A 19,423-nucleotide genomic window follows, 5' to 3' on the forward strand; every position below is an offset into this window, starting at 1 on the left:
AGAATCATTTGCCATTTAGATTTCTTAAAATTATAAAAAGATACGGAGTACATGGATAAGAAGCCTTTGGCGCCGTATAAACTCAATATATAAATATATTGCGCGAATACATTGAGCAAATCAAGCTGGTTTGCCCGAGTGGTTAAGGGGGAAGACTTAAGATCTTCTGCACATAAGTGCGCGTGGGTTCGAACCCCACAGCCAGCACTAATTTTAATTGTCGCTTCCCTTTTTGCAACATTTTGGAGTATAGTTATCTAATCCAATTCTCGTTGTTAAAAACGTGCATCCTTGATAACCGTCGTCCTCTCTGAAACCCGCAGGTTTGTTACGAGATCGAGTTTGCTACTCCTAATAATTAATCGAAACTCCTCCAAATTCCAATCCTCTGTGCCCAACCCACACTTAAGTCATGTCCTCTCTAGCTTCTCAAGATCTCCCGGTAATCTTCTGCTTGATTCATATCTCTGCTGACTGCTCTGCTGGGGTTCATCATCGATGGCCAAGTCCTTTAGGTACAACCGTACAAGATATCGATCACAATCCCAAAATAATCCTCCATCTTGTAGCTGCAGCCTTCTTTTCCTCCAAAATTTTGAGAACAATGAATTGATCTCTTTTCCTTCTTTGCAGAGACAGCTTCTTCCGGTCGACGAAGCAAGTCGAGCCGGAGGAGGAGGAAGAAGAAGGAGCCGAGTGCACGGATCTCGAGGGCGGCGAGAAGCCGGCGATGGAAGCTCCGACGTCCGCACGGTCTTGCTCTGGATGTTCTGCATCGTCTTCATGGCGACCATTGGCATCTGCAATCTATTGGCGGGCTTCCGCGCCTTCCCCCCCGAGGCGGCGGCGGAAGGCACGGGGCTCGTCGCCGCTGGCGGTGCCGCCGCGATGGCTGTTGCCGTCGCCATGCTGGCCGGATTCGTCCTCTGGTGCTGCTACTGCGGTGGCTCGGAGACCTTCTGATAATCTTGTTTTCCTTCACTTTTCGACGGGAGTAATCCTTGGTCAAGAAAACAATATACTATTCTTTCCGTTACATAATTCTTGTTGAAATATTACATATACGCAGACACTTTTTAAAAAATGATACATCTATTTTTAGACAAATTGAAGACAAGAATTATGAAACGGAGGAAATACGTGGAGTGCGTTAGAAGTTATAACGCCGCTAATTTTTTTTTTCGTCAAAATAGTACCCACGTCGGCCTCAAGGCCCGAATAGGCCAAAAATTTCTCAATCTCAGACCTAGCCTAATGCCTAACACGCTAGAGCGAGATCCCTAACCTTCACCTGGCTAACCTCCTGGGGGGCGGCAACAGCTCCTCCAGCTCGCGACCGACAAGTTGAAGTTGAACAAGGAGAGTAGATGATGAACCTGGAGGTGCATCACAAGGAGCATTGCTTGATCAAAAGGAAAGAGAGCGAGTTTCCCACACCTTAGGAAGAAGGAAAAGAAGTTGCTTCCTGTTTATCGTCGTGATGAAGCGCAATTTGCTGGTCCCTTTTCTATGAATCGGAACAAGTATTTTATGCTATGTTGTTGGCCTGTGTGACTATGTCTCATAATCTATGTTGGATTATCATTAGGGAACCTTTTTAGTAATGATTATGCCGAAACATATATTTTTTGGCTATATATCCGAGTCTTTCTTGTTATAAAACGCTATTTAAAACGGCGCACGCGTAACACGAAATAGCACTTATAGTATCCAAAAAATGTCCGCTCCTAAATCTCGTAGCCTATTTAAAAGGCCTCGTGAAAAAAACATTGAAGAGTAAGCAAAAAAAAAAAAGAGTAAGCAAGGCAGCAAGCAATCGCTGACTGAATCCAGCTTCAGAACGCCGTAAACGCCCACGCATTAAGCGGACATTTATCGGTAGATCGAGATATCCTATATAGCGGACAATCATACGATCGAGTACGTGCAAAGTCGATCGTGGCCGTTGAAAACATGCATGCACGTTGATTTGCACGAATAATTAGTTAATAATCGTATTAGACGTTCTCTCTTCAAATCCGCAGGTTGTTACGAGATCTATAGTTTGTTATTACTCCTAACAATTACTACTACTAACAAACTCCCCTAATCCTCTCCAGCCAACTCTCTCTGCTGGTTTAGTCTCGTCTCGGTAATCTATCTTCTCCTCGATCCATCTCTCCTGACTCTGCTGGGGTTCTTCATCCATGGCCAAGTCCTTTAGGTACATTATTACAAGAGACCGATCCAGAATTTCATCTTGTAGCTAGCTAGCTAGCAGCCTTCTTTAACTTTCCTAATTTCAGAACAAATTAACAGATCTCTTCCTTCTTAATCCGCCCTTCTCTGCAGAGACAGCTTCTTCCGGTCCAAGAAGCGAGCCGAGCCTGATGATGAAGAAGGAGGAGCACAGTACACGGATCTCGAGGGTGGCGGCGGCGCCGAGAAGACGCCGGCGATCTCCGGCGACGGCGAGGCACCGGCGGCGGGCGGCGACGAGGAGGAGGAGGAGCTCCGGCGGCTGCGAGGCGCCGTCATGACGTTCCTCCTCGTCATCATGTTCCTCCTCTACGTTGGCATCTTCGACCTGGCGAAGGGCCTCACCGCCTTCCCGCCCGAGGCGGCGGCGGAAGGCGTGGGGCTCATGGCCGCCGTCGGCGCCGCCGTGACGGGCCTCGGCGTCGCCATGCTCGCCGGGTTCGTCCTCTGGTGCTGCTGCTGCGGTGGCAAAGACGCGATCTGATTTTAACAAGAACCGTAGTTTTCGTTCGTGTCAGCGGAAATATATCATTCTTAGTAATAATTTGTGTTTTGATCATCGTACTTTTTAATGTTTTGATTTGATAGTGGTTGTGAAATCAGAATCATGAGGAAGTGTTTTTTTTATGAATATGAATGTTTCAGAAAGAAAGAAAGAAAGTGAGGGCAATGGAATTAATCTTCAGAGGACAATGGTGCCGATTTTCTATGATATGACCAACATATATTCCTGGATTATAATTGTTGATCATAGTTGGAACTCTAACAACCATTTTCAGTATGCATTATCACCTTACAACTTTTATTGGGACAACATGTTAAGCTTTGGGTTTTCATTTCCTAAACATAATATTTGAAGCAGAGTGTTCAGCATAGCACATTCATCATCACACAGCAGCACAACTAGGAGTATTAGAAACACGAAGAAATATAACAGCACGGTCGGAAGCAAGTCAAATCTGCTTTGTCGCAAAATCATGAGCAAAATACACATTATCCAGTTACACAGCAACAATGATGGGAAGAAAATCGCCCATCACATGGATAAAGTGATGGTGCAACATCGTCAACTCATCGTCGCCACTAATCTACAAACAGAAGTTCATCGTGACCGCAGAACGACACCCATCTTTGTTTGCTACTGATCCTTCGGACTGGAATGCAAAACCTTAGGATGACATGCCAGGTGACTGATCATCCGGGGAGTCATCATCCCTGTCCTTGCTCTCCTTCCACTTAGCCCAGCCCCATCGCAGGATGATGAATGCTCCGAGCGCATACACCTACAAGAGTAGCAAGACCAAGAGATCAGGTGGTGTACCACTAATTTCCATCTGATAACCACAGAAAATAAATGCAGGGTTTCTCCGATTGGCTGTGCTGATTTCTTTGAAGATTACATGGTACTCCCTCCGTCCCATAATTCTTGTCGAAATATTACATGTATCTAGACGCTTTTTAGGTATAGATACATCCATTTTTGGGCAAATTTGAGACAAGAATTATGGAACAGAGGGAGTATCTGACAGGGATGAAGATTGACCACAGTTATAGATTCTGCACTCTGCTGCAATATTTTCAACAGGAAAATATTAAGGTAGGGGTTCTCCAATGGGACGTGCTGATTTCTCTGAAGACTAATTGGCAGAAATACATGGTGTCGAGGAGCCGAATGAGGAATCACAATATCAGACATTCCAGCAATATTTTCAACGGGAATTCACAGGAAACAAAAGTAGGGTTCTCTGATTGGCTGTACTGATTTATCTGAACAAACTTAAGACTGGAGAAACCAATTGGCAGAAAAGAATAGCATGCTCTCCTTTTTAATCGAAAAGAATAATATGCTATGCGTCAACTAAATGAACAAAATCAAAGCTCCATTCATGAAATTAAAACTATAATTCTCTATGTGGTAAGCAGCAACCTAACACAAGATACCTCACAGAACCATCCAAGATAGACGTGTTCTCTCTGTGGCAGAACGCTTCTTGTGCTTTCTTCTTAATGGAAAAGACACGCCGCTCGGCGTGTTCGAGAAAAAAAAATCTGGTGGCCTCAAACAAAGTGGTTTGTGGTTGCTAAACCCATCACCAAGTAAACTTAAAATTGTACTATAGCAACATTAGACTTTCCATTCTCTGCTTTGAAAGTAGAGGCAGTAAGATTCTCCAGTTTTGAAGTTCAGAAAACAACACAATAGGAATTAGTTTAGGTGTGTGTGTTGATAGCTTCCAGCACTCTGAGGTACATTTTTAAAACACTCTAAAACCGTGACGCAAAGTTCCTCCCGATTTCTGCAATATGTTTCAGAGCACTCACAGGTAAATCTTGAAAGAAGATCTCAGCATAGTGGAAACTGAGAATCGATGGCTTATGTAGCACAAACACTTCTGATTTTTTTTAAAAATTTGGTTTTTGCATCCTGACAGTAACATTACGAAATTCATCATCATGCAGACAGAAATGTTGTGCCCCAAGGCCAGGCCAGCTAACAATCTCCCGTTATCCAGTTCAGGTCAGTTGAGTTCACTGTGGATATCTCTCAGATGGAAAACCACAATGGCCGCCCTCAGCAACAATCCCCCAAAAATCCAACTGCGGAGCAGCACGAGGGTTGCGTCAATTCGTTTGGTTCTGCCCAACGAATCGGATGAACTGACTACACGATAGCGCCTACCATGGATTCCGGCCTTATGGGTGGGGTTTTCAGTTCCGCCGTGGGGGGGCAAATGGCGAGGAGGGGAACGGGATGAGGGGGCGTAATTTACCTGCCAGAGGTTGCGGGGCGCCATGGTCTCCTCGGCGTCGGCGTCGGCGCCGGCGGACGGCGGGGCCACGCCCTCCTCCTCCTCCAGCTTGATCGGCGGCGCCTGCCTCGCCTTGTGCTGCGCGGCGGCGGGGAAGAACCGCACCGTCGACGGCGGCCCCTCCGCTTCCGCCTTCTTCGACCCCTCCTCCTCCGGCGCGCTCCCGACGTTGCCCATCTCCTCCTCCGGCCGGCTCCTCACTGAGGCGATGCGGCTCGCGCTCTCCCTCTCCGTCCGGCTCCAAACACTCTTATCTCTCTCTCTCTCGTGAGTCGTGAGATGCCAAGAGTTTGATAAAGAGCGCGTCAGCAAACAAGAATAAGCGAAAAAGTACGATAAATAATCACTTCGTTTCGCTTTCAAGTGCTTAAGCAAGCTTTTTTTTTACTAAATTATCCTTTGGCTAACCAACCTTTTTGTTTGATTGATTGTTTATTACGGCAAAATACATAAGCAATTTCGAGCACTTCCCAGCAAAGCAACCAAATATGTACACGGGTTTTTACGGGTGCAAAATATCTGGTCTTTTTAGCTTTTGCTTCCTTTGATTCATTTTTCGAACTCAAGAGTACATAATGGATTAATCAAACCACAAAAAAGTTAACCTCTGAGCAAGCATCATCATCAAGCAAAGCCCAAAAAATGCATCTTGTCAACTTTGCACAACCTCCAACAACTAGGTTTCATTCCATCTGGTTTTATCATGTCAATACTTGTTCTGTGGACAAAGGAACCAAAGAGACTATGTGCTAAAACTGACAGAACTGAGATCGAAACCATGTATCTATGCTGAACAAGAACAGCTCTCACCAGCAGGAAAGAATGGCACGGGAGGTGCTACCAAATCGTATAATGGAATACATCAACTCTGCCACAGGTATATAGGTAATCCCCTTTGCTTTGCCCCGTTACACGGCACGCGGAATCTAGGGTAAGATAAAAAGGGATCTAGGGAGTAACTCTAAGAGGCGCAAAAAATATCATACTAGAGTATGCGTATCCAGATTTGCGAAAGATCACAACCAACCGCTGTGACCGTGACTCTACATAAGCTTGTAACATATATCGCCGCATCCGGAATCGCGACATGTTCCTTCTAACTCGACGCTGTCGCCTGTGACATTTGCCTTTTGACGGCTTCTTTGTATGTCTTGTGCTGGTAGGTCAAAGTCGTCTCCAGCAAGTCCTTGAGAGGGGTCTTTGGGTTCCACCCTGCAGTTAGTCAGCATTGTTTGGGCATTAGATACTGGTTGGAGAGAACAGACAGAAGCGAGAAACAGGCTATTATTGCAGAGAGTGATACCTAGCTGCTTGTTGATTAGGGTCATATCGGGAATTCTCTTGTCACTATCATCGTATCCTTCACCATAGAATTGCTTCGCACTCACGTCGATTAAAGGTTCATCCAGTGGTGGCTCTCCTGAGACATTAGCATAGACCTGCAGTTGAAGGCAGTGTGAGATACATAACAGACACAGGTAACAGAGAATACAATTGCCGCCGGATCAATGGCATACCTCTATCATCATTTCAGCCAATTCCCTAACGGTGACTTCATTGTCGGGGTTCCCAACATTGAAGATATGGCCGTTGGCTCGAGCAGGGTTTTCCTTTGATAGTAAGGCAGGGATTTAAGTTCAACTGATGTGATAAATACTAGCATAAAAATACAGAACCAAAGATAAACAGAATATACATACAATCATCAAATGAACAGCTTCAATGGCATCCTTGATGTAAACGAAAGTTCTCTGGGACTCGCCGCCATCAACAAGCTTCAGGGGCTCTCTGCGGAGGAGATTCTGCAAATCCAATGGTATCGTATACCTTGTAAAACGACTGAAATAGTGCAATAAAGGTATTCGTCCAGAAAAAGGGAACAGTTTACATACGTTACTGAAGCAAGCCAAAACCCGAGGAACACCCTCGCTAGGACCATCAACTCCAGGAATGAAGTCCATCCTTGGCCCAATCCAATTGAAAGGTCTCACGATCGTGAATTCAAGGTCATTTTCTGCACCTTCAGCTGGTAGAAACTCAAAATGTCCATGGTTACAAAGAGAAGTTTAGAGTGTCGTTACTGGCAAAATTAACCACAACTTAACTCCACTCACCAAAAATAAGCCTCTCAATAAGCTGCTTCGCGCATGCGTAGGACCATCTCTGCTTCACAATTGGACCAAAAATGCAGGGTGACTCATCTTCTTTCAGCACATAAAATTCAGCTTCCTGTTTGAAAGGTGAAAGGCACATGATGCAACATCAGACAACAGACAAATATGAACAAATGAATATGTGGTTGCAACATAGTAAGCAAACAAATTACTCTCCAACCAAACTATTTTCATTACAGTTAGCCTGAGTATAGTATTGCCTGAAAGATGAAATTTGAGGACATGAATAGCAAATGTTTCTCCTGGGAACAACAGATAACATCTTCCTTAAATTGGCAAGTCAAGGGAAATGAAACAAATTATTGTTTAATTACTACAAGGCAAGGGTGTCGCTAGTTGAGTGCTTAAATGCTGAAGATCCAACTGAACTAACCTGTCAAAATGCAATTAGAAAAGGACAGTTCCTTATGATAGCGTGGTTTCTAAATAATTATATCCACTTGCAGACCAATTGCAGTGACAGGCATAAGCATTAACATAGCTTGAACAAACAATCAGTGTCAAGCTAGAAAAGGGATAAACTATGTCATACGACAGCACGTCCTCTCATACAACTAGCCCTGGAAATTGCCATAAAATGGTAACGAACAACCTACGCAAATTGAGGAATGAGAACGCACATTGAGGAATGAGTAACGTAAGAAGAAAGCAACTGTAACATTAATCTATGCAGTCAAACTCCGCTCTTCCTGGCTAGTGAATACACTCCATAAGCTTCATACCAACCATCACAAGACATTATCCCAGTGCCAGCCAACAACCAAACATTCTTCAACTATAAAATCCACTCCCAACTAACACCAAATCTAGCCCAACCTATTATATGAAGGACAGTACTAAAGACAGAATAATTGCAGCTGAACAATCATAATCTAGCAACCTGCATCAGATCCATTCCACCTCAATCCAATCCCTTTGTTTATTCAACCAAACGACCAATCAAGAAGGTCAACCCACTTCGTAGTTGAGATACTACCAAATTATCCACACAAAAAAGGTCAAGCTACTTCAGAGTTCAGATGCTACCACATTCCACAAAAATGTGACATCCAAATGCATACAGACACAAGGGTGGCAGCAGAAATTTGGCATCATCACCTTGCGGAGCGGGTGATCCTTGGGGAGGAAGCTGCCGATGGTCTTGCCGTAGACCTCACACGTGGAGAAGTGGATGAGGCGCTTGTTGTTCTCCGAGCAATACTTGACCTGCACGGTACACGTGACACTGAGACATTCGGCGGGCGAAAATCAGCGAGAATAATTGCGTGAATGAAAGGGGGGAGAGTCAGTAGAGTACCACTGGGAGGGCGTCGATGAAGTTGCTGTAGATGGTGTCGAGCGGGCGCGTGTTGTAGTCCGCCGGCGTGCAGATCGCCGCCAAGTTGATCGTCTTCGCAGATCCAAACCGAGAAGATGAAGGGGAAACAAAATTCGTCAGTAGCTCGTCGAAATCAAATCAAGTGCGGGAAGAGGAATGCGGGGGAGGGGAATGGCGGCGCGGACCAGATCGGCCATCTTGATGAGGCCCTCGAGGCGTGAGTCGTTCTTGATGTTGAGGCGGTGGAAGGAGATGCGGCCGGAGAGGTGGGGCGGGGCCGGGTCGACGAGGTGGCGGATCTTGTCGCAGTAGACGTCGACGGCGAGGACGACGTGCGCCGTCTCCGCCATGAGCTTCTCGCAGAGGTGGGAGCCAATGAAGCCGCCGGCGCCGATCATGCAGATGGTGAGCGGCGCCACGGGGTTCCCGTCCAGATCCGTCCTGCCGAGGCTCCCCGGCGACGACGACATGCTCCCCGCCGGATCCGGGGACGGGAATGCGCGTGGGGGCGGGGGGGATTTGGGATTTGGTGCTGGATTTGGGGTTCCGAGAAGGCGATGTCGGTGGGCGCAGATGAGGGTGGTGCTATTTAAGATGATGATGACGAAGAGTGGAGTGGGGCAAAGAAGAAAAAAAAAACAGAGGCCGGGCCCGCCGCTCAGATCGAGATCCACTGCTGTGTGGGCTCCTCCCTCTCTCTCTCTCTGGTTTGTTTGGTTGGTCTCTCTTGAATTCTTTCATCATCATTTTGAAATTCTTCGTTTGTATTTTTTTTCTTTCTCTTCTTGATTTTTGAGTTTGATTTGGTTGCTTGGGAGTCATCTTGTTGGATTTGGTTTGGTTTGCATTTTGCATCTCGTTCTTCTCTCTTATCCATGAGTGGCACGTACCGTGTACGATCTTCTTCTACTACAATTAGAGTCATGGAGAAAGTGAGTTTCAAATGGAAGCTCCTTTTCTTTTGAACCTCGTGGCAGCTCCTTTTCGTGGCAACGGCCGTAGGTACCAAGTTGTTCTTGCAACCTAGTAGCATTCTCGACAATCTCGGCATTCTCGACGGCCTTGCGAAGCCGTTATAGGGCCAATAAACCCCTTTCGCTTCATCTACCTACCGTTATAAGCATGAAGAAAGTTTTACCCAGAAGAGCAAAACATACGCCCGTTCTTTTCATCGGATCCAATTAGAACGCAAGTAATGTACGGCGCGTGCATAACAGTGCTTTGTTTTCTCCCATTTGCATGGGGATAAAACTTAACTATAGCTACACGTAGGTGTGTCAACATCGGTTAGATCTTTTTTTTATCTGATTTGTATCCCGGCACTGATTCGTTTTGATTGCATTGGGTCGATGAATTTGCACAATCTTTAGCACACATCCCAGCTGCTGGCCGGCCAGCACGGAAAGAAAACCACCACAATCCTGGATCACCCCATCTGGATAGCTTAAAAAAACAAGAGAATCCAAGGTAACTTGAGCTACGCGACATACTCTCAAGTCACGTGCACCATTCATCCGCATAGCTTTAGCAACAAAAAAACATATACACAAGAGAATCGAATAAAGTTATCAGTGATACTTTTCTTGCGCATGCAACTAAAATCTCCTATGCGCGCAAGCCAATGATCGCAAATTAATATTCTTTCTTGTTGCCATTTTATTCCATGGATGTCCCTGACAGCGGGTCCCGCCGGAGAACAGGCAAGAAGCCCAAGAAGACGGAGGAAGTGACATTGGCCTGCTGGGCTTGACGAATCCACCAGGAGAAGCCGAAACCCAAACCGTGAACCATGTGCACTAAGCTAGAAGTCGGTGGTTCCCGAACTGGCCCACTAGCCCAAGCCCAGCCTAACCGGCCCACCTTACGCTTGCGCCCCTTCGTTTTACTCCCCACGAAGGCGAGCAGACGAGAGCCAGCACCACCGCCTCCGCCGCCGCCCGCTCGCCCCCGCCCTAAGCCCCCAAGCAAAACCTCATCGCCGCCACCCACAGCCAGCCGCCGGCGATGGCCGAGGACACGGAGACCAGGCCGGCGTCGGCGGGCGCGGAGGAGAGGGAGGAGGGCGAGATCGCGGACGACGACTCCGCGGCTCTCGCGCAGGCCAACAACGGGCCCCACCCGCTGGAGCACGCCTGGACCTTCTGGTTCGACAACCCGCAGGGCAAGTCCAGGAACGCGGCCTGGGGAAGCACCATCCACCCCATCCACACCTTCTCCACCGTCGAGGACTTCTGGAGGTTCCCTTCCTTCCGATCCCCCCCGCCCCCCTAAACTCCCGTCGTTGATAGGCCCGATTGGACTGCCTCTCTGGTAGGGTAGGACTGGATTTGCCGGCGATGTGATGATGCTTGGGTCGCCGGGTTGGAAATTTGTGTCTGCCGATGTGCTAGGTTTAGCGGATGCGATTGGGAACTATGGTGGTTTGTGGATCCAGGTAGCCGTAGTCTCTGCGTTGGTCAATCGGTTGGTAAGAGATCAGGGTTACCTTCTACTAACTTGTAAGTGAATCGTAGCAATTTTTCGGTGCGAACAGCTTGTAGAGAGATTACTAAGGTGGTCCATGGTTTTTTTTGCCCTTCGATTTTTAAGAAACCTGGCATAGGAGATGAGGCTTATCATTCAGTCTGCAGGTGGAGCGGATTGCGGGCTGCTGAAAAAAACCCAAGTAATCCCTCATGTTCAAAAATCCGTTAATAAGCAGCATCGATTAAGTGGCGGCAGCAAAACTCCCATGACTGCATCTTGCGGAGCCCATATCACACAGCATCGAACCATCCTTTATTCCTCTTCCTCCAGCCGTAACATACAAAAGGAACATCCCATGCTGGGTAGTGGGTTGGTAATGAGCCGTGCGATTGTGGCGCTTAATCTCACAAAAAGGAGTCACTTCGTCATGGCTGTCTACGTACACAGTTAATAGGTGTGTGTTTTGCGGCACGAGCCTTGCATAAAATTAATAATAATTCACCGTTTAGCGGTCTTAGGTTGGAAGTAGACACATATTTTGATGGCTATCTCCAACCTTGCTAATCATGTATTCATGCATAATAGTGATTCATATTTTAGTCATTTACTGTTTTTAGCATGATGGCAGTTCCCTTTACTATTGTTTGAAGGGAGACATCATTGTAGCGTCGTGTTCTTTATGCTATTTTTAATATTGATTATTCAGGTTTACAATTTTAGGCAAATTATTAGACCTTAGTAGACAATTCTTCATTGTTGTCATTAAAACAATTTGCAATATCTCCTAATTTATCCTTTTTTATACTTTTTTTATTCAATAGAACTGTAATTAATTTTAGGAGGTTTACATTTGCGCGGTCTTGTTTCGTCCTGTTCTTAACTGAACAGGCATATAGCTGAAAATTGCTATATTCTACAAGATGGTGCCTCAAATACTTGATTTGCAAATATGACAACAGTTTTTGTTCAGATTGTGCGGATTCAACTGTTTGCTTCAGTTTTAAATATTTATTACTTCTCTGATTTTCAAGTGCAGGATTGAATTCTTATTGCAATTCATATGAGCCGAGTTGCATCTTTGTACCTCACATTGGTTTGTGGTTACTGTTACATATGCGTCGATCTTCTTATGCAATCCAAAAAGTTTTGATGGTCATGTTTGGGTGTTGTATCACTGAGGCTTGACCCCTCTACAGTCTACAGTCTACTTGATATTAACTAAAAAGATACCTAGTTTTACGACCAAATTTCAGCCTCCTACAGGCATACATGCTCATAGATTTGAACTAATACACTAAGCTCTACAGAATAGTCTGCATTGCCTGACTCGCTGGGTTGTCTTTCCCAGAATCCAGATTATAATATCTGCCACCAGTCACTAATATATTTCAGCATGATTTTTTTTCCTGCTGAATTGCCTTGCTTCTGAAGTCTGGTTATGGCCGTTTCAATAATTTGGATCATTCTTTATGTATTTTGAAGCTTTTGCTTTCATCTGTTTATATATATTTCTTTATGGCCAACAAGTTGATTGGTATTTCAGCCTTTACAACAATATCCATCAACCTAGCAAGTTGAATGTGGGATCCGACTTCCATTGCTTCAAGAATAAGATTGAGCCAAAATGGGAAGACCCCATTTGTGCCAATGGTGGTAAATGGACCATCAGTTGTGGCAAAGGGAAATCTGACACATTTTGGTTGCATACTGTAAGCATCTTTTTGCATTATTATTTTTGCATGATTATATTTCTGGTAAAATTCCACCCTAATTCCCATTCCACAAATGTTCTGTTTAGTTACTGGCATTGATTGGTGAACAATTCGACTATGGTGATGAAATTTGTGGAGCTGTTGTTAGCATTCGTGGGAAGCAGGAAAGAGTGGCTATCTGGACTAAAAATGCTGCCAATGAAGCTGCACAGGTATGACTTCTAAAATTTTTTACTACAAAATTGTTTGTTTGACTGCAGGCTACAACCATGTACTTGCAGTACCATAGATTTACAACGTGTCAAATCCTTTAGAATTTGTACCAGTCAAACATCTACTTGACTGATCACGAAACAACTTTTACAATATATAAGTATTTTTATGTGAGGCAACATGTTTGCACAGAAATTAATGATAAAACTACCATCCTGAAGACGTCCAAAAAGACTAGTTGTTTCTCTTAGGGTCATCATCAGCTTTTATATTGATTTCCTAGCTAACGCAGATGTGGTGAACATATTTCTTATTTTACCAGATAAGCATCGGGAAGCAGTGGAAGGAATTTCTGGACTACAAGGATTCTATCGGTTTCATAGTTCATGTGAGTGGCACTTAAGCCTGGATTTCTTTGTGTGTCCCCGGTAGCTAAGCTGTGGCTAACGTGGCCTCTTTCTGTTTGCAGGACGATGCAAAGAAGGATAATACCAAAGGACCGAAGAACCGCTACACGGTTTGATTCCCGCTACTCGCATCGCTTCTATCCTAAGAGGGCCCAGCAGGCCGACCTACTATTGCATGTAGGGATATTCTTCTTGGATGCAGTGGCACTAGTAGCTTGTAGTGATCGGGATGCTGTTTACGGAGACTGTATGACATCTGTTTTGCTGTGAATTGGGTAAAAGACTTAATCTGACATGTCGTGCTTGTCGTTGTACTCCATAAGTCGCACTCAATCATCATTGTATGCGAGGAGCATACTTTGTTGTCGTTGCTTGGTTGTGCTCCAAGTGGAGTGTGGGAAGTATGAGAACAAGTGCATCAGCAGATTGCAATAAATTAAAATCTGGAACGATCTAAGATCTCGACTCTGGATATGGAACCACCGATCTGAATTGGAGAATTTGGAAAGAAAAAAGAAATTTGGCAACCTTAACTCAAACTGAGTTCAATGAAACAAAGCTCAGAAAACGAAAGACAAAAGAAAAATTCAGCTGGGAACCGTCACATTGATGAACGGATTGAACAAGAAATTATCAAAATCACTGCCAATATAATCCACAACTTGTCTTCTAAACAACTCATGAATTCAATGCATATGACAGTAACTCAGATTGCATCTCGAACTCTCCACATCTCAGGTAATAGTAATAATCAGTTTACATGAACAAGCATGGTTCCAAACTTCCAATCAAAAAACTCATAGAGTCTCGACTTAGTTTAACTTTTTACAGTACCAATCTCCGTAATAGTTTGCCAGTTTGCCTACTACACAAGCACATGCATCTATTATTATGAACTTAGCAAATGCATCTTAGCATGCTAGGTTCGCAGATGACATGAACTCTTCCTCCAAGCTATAGCATCGTTGGCTGTCTATTGACCCAAAGTCGACTCTCGCCCGACTCAACTGCAGATGATTGGAGAGCAGCTCTTACTCTTCGAGTTAATGACCTTGGTTGCATCTGTTCGCCATTTCTCGGATCCGCTTGACATGAGTTCAACCGTTTTGTTCGTATAGTCTGCAGTTCCATCTTTACTTGTTTCATGGTGGGTCTTTCTTCACCGCGCAGCGCGCCAATACATTTGATTCTTCCCTCCTTTGGCTCGGCTCCTAAATAAAGTAGTTTCACAAGTTCTTGATTGTGCCTGATTCACTTGTAAAAACATGCTTCATTCTAACAAGCAACTCAACTAGTACCACACCAAAACTGCATGCATCGCTCTTCCCGTTTAGCTGTCTGGTGTGGAAATACTCCGGATGTAAGTACCCAAATGTACCTTGCACATTCGTAACAATGCGTGTTTGATCAATCGGAACCAATCTGGATGCACCAAAATCTGAAACTTTAGTTGTATAGTTCCCGTCCAACAGTGCCGACGAATCATAAGAAAAAAATGTTTTCAAGATATTTTTTGACATTTTTAGTTATATAAGCGTATTACTTTCAGATTTACTAGGTTTATAATCCGAAAGTAAATTTGGAGTTTGAATAAAATTACAGGTAACTGGAACAAATGGAGAACCAAAAGTAGAGCTTGGACAATGGGCAGCCCGCGGAGGTGCAAAACGGGGAATCCGATCCGGACCAACTCGACTCGATTCGACTATATATATATATAGCGTTCCCCACTTCCTCCCAAATCCCCCGCCCCGTCAGTATATAACCACCCGGATTTCGAATTCCGCTGCTCGGATCCCACGCTCGCCTCGCCGCGTTCCAGACAGGAAGAAGCGCGCGGCCCGATCGTTCCTTCTTCTCCGACCAGCCGCCGCCGCCGCCGATCCCCTTTCTGGTGGTCTCGCGTGGTAATAACGCCTCGATCGATCGATCCTCCTCTACGCGGTTCGTTCGATTCGTCTGTACCGTGTTAGTTTTAGTACGGCGCGCGCCAGGGTTTTTTCTCTTTGCATTTGATTGATCAATTCCTGGTGAGAGCCTGGCCTCCGTGGAGCAGCAATCTGGCGCGCGTCTAGGGTTTAATCCATTTGGGGGCCGGCCGTACGGGGGGTCGAGTTTTGCTTGGAGAACGGGAATTGATTTGTTGGTGTTCTGAAACTATTTATGGCGCTCTGACGTTTTTCGTGCTTTGAATGATCTGATGTTTGTTGATGGGCGCATTGCTGTACGTGCCTTCGAGATTCCCTGCTGGTTGGGTGTTTTTGATCTTTGCTCTCCTTGCTTCAGTCCATGAGCGCCGCGCTCCAGCATCAGGTCAAGAGCAAGGTCATCATCAAGGTATGATATGAATGACCCATGCGTTGCAACCTAATCGTGGAGGTTAATTTGAAACGGAATGCTGAAATGCTTTGTTTTAGCAGACCTATATAGAGAACTTTTCCGCCATTTGTTTTTCTAGGTGCAGATTACTTACTCTTGATGATCGATATGTTCTAATCTGTAAGCATCATTTCATTCATTGATGTATACACCTATTATATTTACCATGGTTTTTCTCTGGTCTTCACAGGGCCATCTGCGAACCTACAGGTTCTGCGACAACGTCTGGACTTTCATCCTGGCGGACGCAACATTCCGGAACGAGAAGATTTCAGAGACTCTTGGCAGGGTGAAGATCGTGGCGTGCGACTCTAATTTGATCCCACAAGACTAACTTGCCAGGAGTCCAGCCCCTTTAAACCATGCGTCTCTTGATGCTAGACGAGTCGCCAGCCACCTCCACACATGACCACCCAAATCGCTCGTATCGCTTATGAAACAATCGTTTCGCTCGTTTATGTCGATGGTATAAATTGTGGAGGACCGGAACAAAGAGTAGAATGTGACATGTGATATATTATGATGGTGTCTAACTATGTTCCGGACATGGATGGTTGGATCTGACAAGATTATAAAGATCTAGGAGCGTTTGCTTTAACACATATGTTCACCAAGGTAGGTCTGGAACTTAGAGTTTACAGAAAACCATCCCCTCCAGTCAAGATAAAACAAAACAGGGTAGCAGAAATATTTACATCCAGACTGCAGCTAAGCGTCACAAGTTAAACGTGAACATGGACTCTAAGGGCAGCTCTTGAGAGTGGAACTTCAGCTCGTTCTGAAATCTCTGCAACACAAAGTGCTCGTCCTCTGTTATGAGAGTTGTCACGCTGCATTCCGACTTGGAGAATGGTTCTCTCCCAGTTCTTCCGGCACGGTGAAGGTAATCGGTTGCTGTCTTAGGAAGGTCAAAGTTGTATATGTGGCTGATCTGAGGGAGGTCAAACCCTCTGCTTGCTATGTCTGTAGAAACTAGCAGGAAACCTTTCTCCTTGACTTCCTGCAGACGGGCAGTACATCGATGGTTCTTCAATCAATATAATGAAGATGCTGGGACCTCAGACAGAATTGAAAGAAAACACTTACAGTGAATGAGGTAGCCCGAGCGTTGAAGTTCATGTTTTCTTCCAACAAAAGCACCTCTAGGCTACCATTGTATGCAGTTCTCATAAACTCGACAACAAGTATAGACGAAGGAGGGTTTCCAGCCCTTTTTGATTTCTCAGACTAAAAAATGGTTGAAAGAGTTATAAAACAGAATATTGGTCTCAGACCACAACCATGATTTGAGTTAAGACTTAAGACTCCTTCAGTACTTAAGTGACCAGAATTGTTACTATTTTAGAATGAGGGTAATGTAAGGCATAGTAATAGAGCTATGGTTTTGAACTAGGCACCAGGATAATAGTAACTGAAAACACGATGGATCCCTCTACGTTAGTTCCTTAGTGAGCACCTCAGAAAACAGGTGAACTAATATCCTGCGGTACTAGAGCAATTTTATAACCAACAGTGCACGGCATAAAAGGAATCAATGTACACCAGTACCTGTTGAGCAACAAATATAATCGCCGACTTTGGTGCATCCCTCTCAAGCAAGGATAGTAAAACATGCAGCCTTTCCTTCTTCATGCAGATCTGTACATTTTGATCGTATTGTCATAAGCACTGAAAATCAGACTGAGGTTAGAGAACTTGCAGGAGCAAGGAGAGGTTTTAGTTGTCCATGTCTACATAGTCGGTCGGAACTCGGAAGGTGTAAAAAGTAGAGGGGAATATCCAATGGGGTTAATGAAGAGAGCAATAAGATCTGACAAGCAATGTAACATAACTAAATTTTCTAGGCATGCCTGCAGGTAAGGCCTACAGTTGTGAGAACTGAGAAGAGCAAATTCAAATGTATCTTGCAGGAAATGAATGGGGAACTTAACATGTAAAGTGATCATTAAGAATGCATGCTCACCGCATATTTGTGATGTAGCTGTGAAGGCATTGGTTGTACAGGATTGACATGAACATGAACCACATTGCTCTGCACACAGATAAGACATAAAATGTGAAAAAACGGTATCTGTATCCATCTGAAGTTCAAAATGCATATACACCATGTAGTAATGAGAATGCATATTCAAGGGATGCAGATAATTATTAACAGTCCATAATTGGTGAATGGATGTTAGACCAACCTTGGTCCATTTATGTTGTATGCAGTCATGCACAAAGCGATTGTGTTGAGGTATCGACGCGCTAGCAAATATGGTTTGACGACCGGAAGCTGCTGTATAAGAAGTTAATATTTTGCGCACAGAGTTTACTTGCTTGGATGATCCAAAAATGAAATCAACCTGTCAAAACAACAAGGTTTCACATTAGTTAATTACTTCCCGAACAAGTTAACATGGCATCTTAGAAGATGTTGTACACACTGCATAAGTAAATGTGATTTGGGGCTGAAGAACAGAATGATCACCTCATCGATAACTAAAATTTTGATGGACCCAAGACTGAAAGCACGTTTCTCAACCATTTGACACAAGCTTGCAACAGTAGCTACAATTATTGCAGGGGGCTCTGCCTAGGAACAGAGAAATGTACATAGTTAGCAGGGAAATAGCACAAAAGTTCACCAAAAGAGAGGGATAAACTACCTTGACCCAGCTCTTTTGCCTCGTCAACATCCCACCATCAAGCAGAGCCATGACGGTGCAGGCCTTGGCCGCGAGGACCCTCGCGACTTTGGTGACCTTTCCGTTCCATGGCAGCACAAACATAAAAAACCTCAGTCAGACCTCCACCAGGCAACATAAGGCAGACAGGCAGCAAAGAACATCTGAGAACCAAAAACAGCTCTCACTCACCTGAATGCCGAGCTCTCTCGTCGGGACGATGACCAGCGCCTGCACCGAGGACCGCCTGACATCTATCGCCGAGAACACCGACAGGAGGTAGGCCAGCGTCTTCCCGGAACCTGTCTACATTCAACTCCCAATTGTAAAAATTAAGACCACTTGCCATTTCTACAACCACATGAATGGTGTCCAAGGAGATTGCCAGAGCTCCGAGGGCCACGGCGAGTGTCGGTGCCGGCGACCCACCTGAGCGTGGAGGATGCAGTCTTGGCCGGAGAGCAGGACCGGCAGGGACTGCTCCTGCACCTCGGTGGGCACGACGTAGCCCACATCCTCTGCCCTGCAAAATGCCAAAATTACCAGTAATTTTTCCCTTCTTCACGGAGAAAATTGAGGTAGGAGAAGGACGAGAAACTGTTGCGTATCAGTTCAAAAAAGAAACTGTTGCGTGGGGTTTCAGCCAGTTACCTCTGGAGGACGTGGTCCGGGACGCGGCCGGCGCAGACCTCGCGGAGGGTGGCGGCGGCGCGAAGTGGGCGGAGGCCGGAGCGAGACGTGGATGCGGCGAGGGGGGTGTAGCTGGGGCTGGAGATTCGGGTGCTGGGAAATGGAGGAGCGTAGCCGGAGAACGTCGCCGTGGATACTGCTGCCGCCATGAGAGCAGCAAGGAAGGCTGGGCGAGCCGAGGGGGAAGTGGATGACCCGAGGATTGGAGATTGGGCTGGGCCGCAATTGGAGTTGGGCTTTGGCCCTGGAGGTCAGGGCCGAAGCAATCCTTCCAAGATTTTTTTTTCCTTCTCTCACTAAAACGTATTTCATATGGTTAACACTTTGTGATAAAAGAAAAGAGTCTTTGT

The 19,423-nt window shown here is 45.3% G+C and overlaps 6 protein-coding genes and 1 non-coding gene across 8 annotated transcripts; 4 read left to right on the top strand and 3 right to left on the bottom strand.

Moving 5' to 3' along the window:
- Positions 1-124: 124 nt before the first annotated feature.
- TRNAL-UAA lies at positions 125-207 on the top strand. Its single transcript has one exon. It is a non-coding gene; the product is annotated as a tRNA-Leu (tRNA).
- Positions 208-2,048: 1,841 nt separating this feature from the next.
- LOC106866160 lies at positions 2,049-3,004 on the top strand. Its single transcript, XM_014898910.2, has 2 exons — positions 2,049-2,203; positions 2,332-3,004. The coding sequence occupies exons 1-2, from the start codon at positions 2,187-2,189 to the stop codon at positions 2,720-2,722; spliced, it is 408 nt and encodes a 135-aa protein (XP_014754396.1). The 5' UTR covers positions 2,049-2,186; the 3' UTR covers positions 2,723-3,004.
- Positions 3,005-3,182: 178 nt separating this feature from the next.
- LOC100836745 lies at positions 3,183-5,355 on the bottom strand. Its single transcript, XM_003565120.4, has 2 exons — positions 5,010-5,355; positions 3,183-3,521 (listed from the first exon to the last, which is right to left on the bottom strand). Exons 1-2 carry the CDS (start codon positions 5,223-5,225, stop codon positions 3,408-3,410), a joined length of 330 nt encoding a protein of 109 aa, XP_003565168.1. The 5' UTR covers positions 5,226-5,355; the 3' UTR covers positions 3,183-3,407.
- A 350-nt stretch (positions 5,356-5,705) lies between these two features.
- LOC100832847 (UDP-D-apiose/UDP-D-xylose synthase) lies at positions 5,706-9,109 on the bottom strand. The gene is made up of 9 exons (XM_003565107.4): positions 8,726-9,109; positions 8,520-8,612; positions 8,321-8,428; positions 7,163-7,277; positions 6,941-7,074; positions 6,749-6,850; positions 6,566-6,658; positions 6,352-6,487; positions 5,706-6,260 (listed from the first exon to the last, which is right to left on the bottom strand). Exons 1-9 carry the CDS (start codon positions 9,008-9,010, stop codon positions 6,145-6,147), a joined length of 1,182 nt encoding a protein of 393 aa, XP_003565155.1. The 5' UTR covers positions 9,011-9,109; the 3' UTR covers positions 5,706-6,144.
- Positions 9,110-10,442: 1,333 nt separating this feature from the next.
- Positions 10,443-13,795, top strand: LOC100835514 (eukaryotic translation initiation factor 4E-1). Its single transcript, XM_003565116.4, has 5 exons — positions 10,443-10,777; positions 12,550-12,715; positions 12,805-12,930; positions 13,254-13,319; positions 13,401-13,795. The coding sequence occupies exons 1-5, from the start codon at positions 10,545-10,547 to the stop codon at positions 13,452-13,454; spliced, it is 645 nt and encodes a 214-aa protein (XP_003565164.1). The 5' UTR covers positions 10,443-10,544; the 3' UTR covers positions 13,455-13,795.
- Positions 13,796-14,733: 938 nt separating this feature from the next.
- LOC100837665 lies at positions 14,734-16,264 on the top strand. The gene is made up of 4 exons (XM_003565123.4): positions 14,734-14,739; positions 15,060-15,245; positions 15,625-15,675; positions 15,908-16,264. Exons 1-4 carry the CDS (start codon positions 14,734-14,736, stop codon positions 16,049-16,051), a joined length of 387 nt encoding a protein of 128 aa, XP_003565171.2. The 3' UTR covers positions 16,052-16,264.
- Positions 16,265-16,286: 22 nt separating this feature from the next.
- On the bottom strand, positions 16,287-19,400 carry LOC100833781 (DEAD-box ATP-dependent RNA helicase 58, chloroplastic). 2 transcript variants are annotated; one of them, XM_010234561.2, is made up of 10 exons: positions 19,035-19,400; positions 18,813-18,906; positions 18,576-18,685; positions 18,366-18,461; positions 18,188-18,292; positions 17,904-18,062; positions 17,681-17,749; positions 17,266-17,355; positions 16,804-16,944; positions 16,287-16,717 (listed from the first exon to the last, which is right to left on the bottom strand). In XM_010234561.2, exons 1-10 carry the CDS (start codon positions 19,383-19,385, stop codon positions 16,433-16,435), a joined length of 1,500 nt encoding a protein of 499 aa, XP_010232863.1. In that variant the 5' UTR covers positions 19,386-19,400; the 3' UTR covers positions 16,287-16,432. The 2 variants fall into 2 exon arrangements, with proteins under 2 accessions (XP_010232863.1, XP_003565158.1); XM_003565110.4 differs by having other exon boundaries at positions 18,576-18,689; positions 19,035-19,282.
- Positions 19,401-19,423: the final 23 nt, after the last annotated feature.

The sequence above is a fragment of the Brachypodium distachyon genome, chromosome 2 (genome assembly GCF_000005505.3).
Source record: "Brachypodium distachyon strain Bd21 chromosome 2, Brachypodium_distachyon_v3.0, whole genome shotgun sequence".
NCBI lineage: Eukaryota > Viridiplantae > Streptophyta > Magnoliopsida > Poales > Poaceae > Brachypodium > Brachypodium distachyon.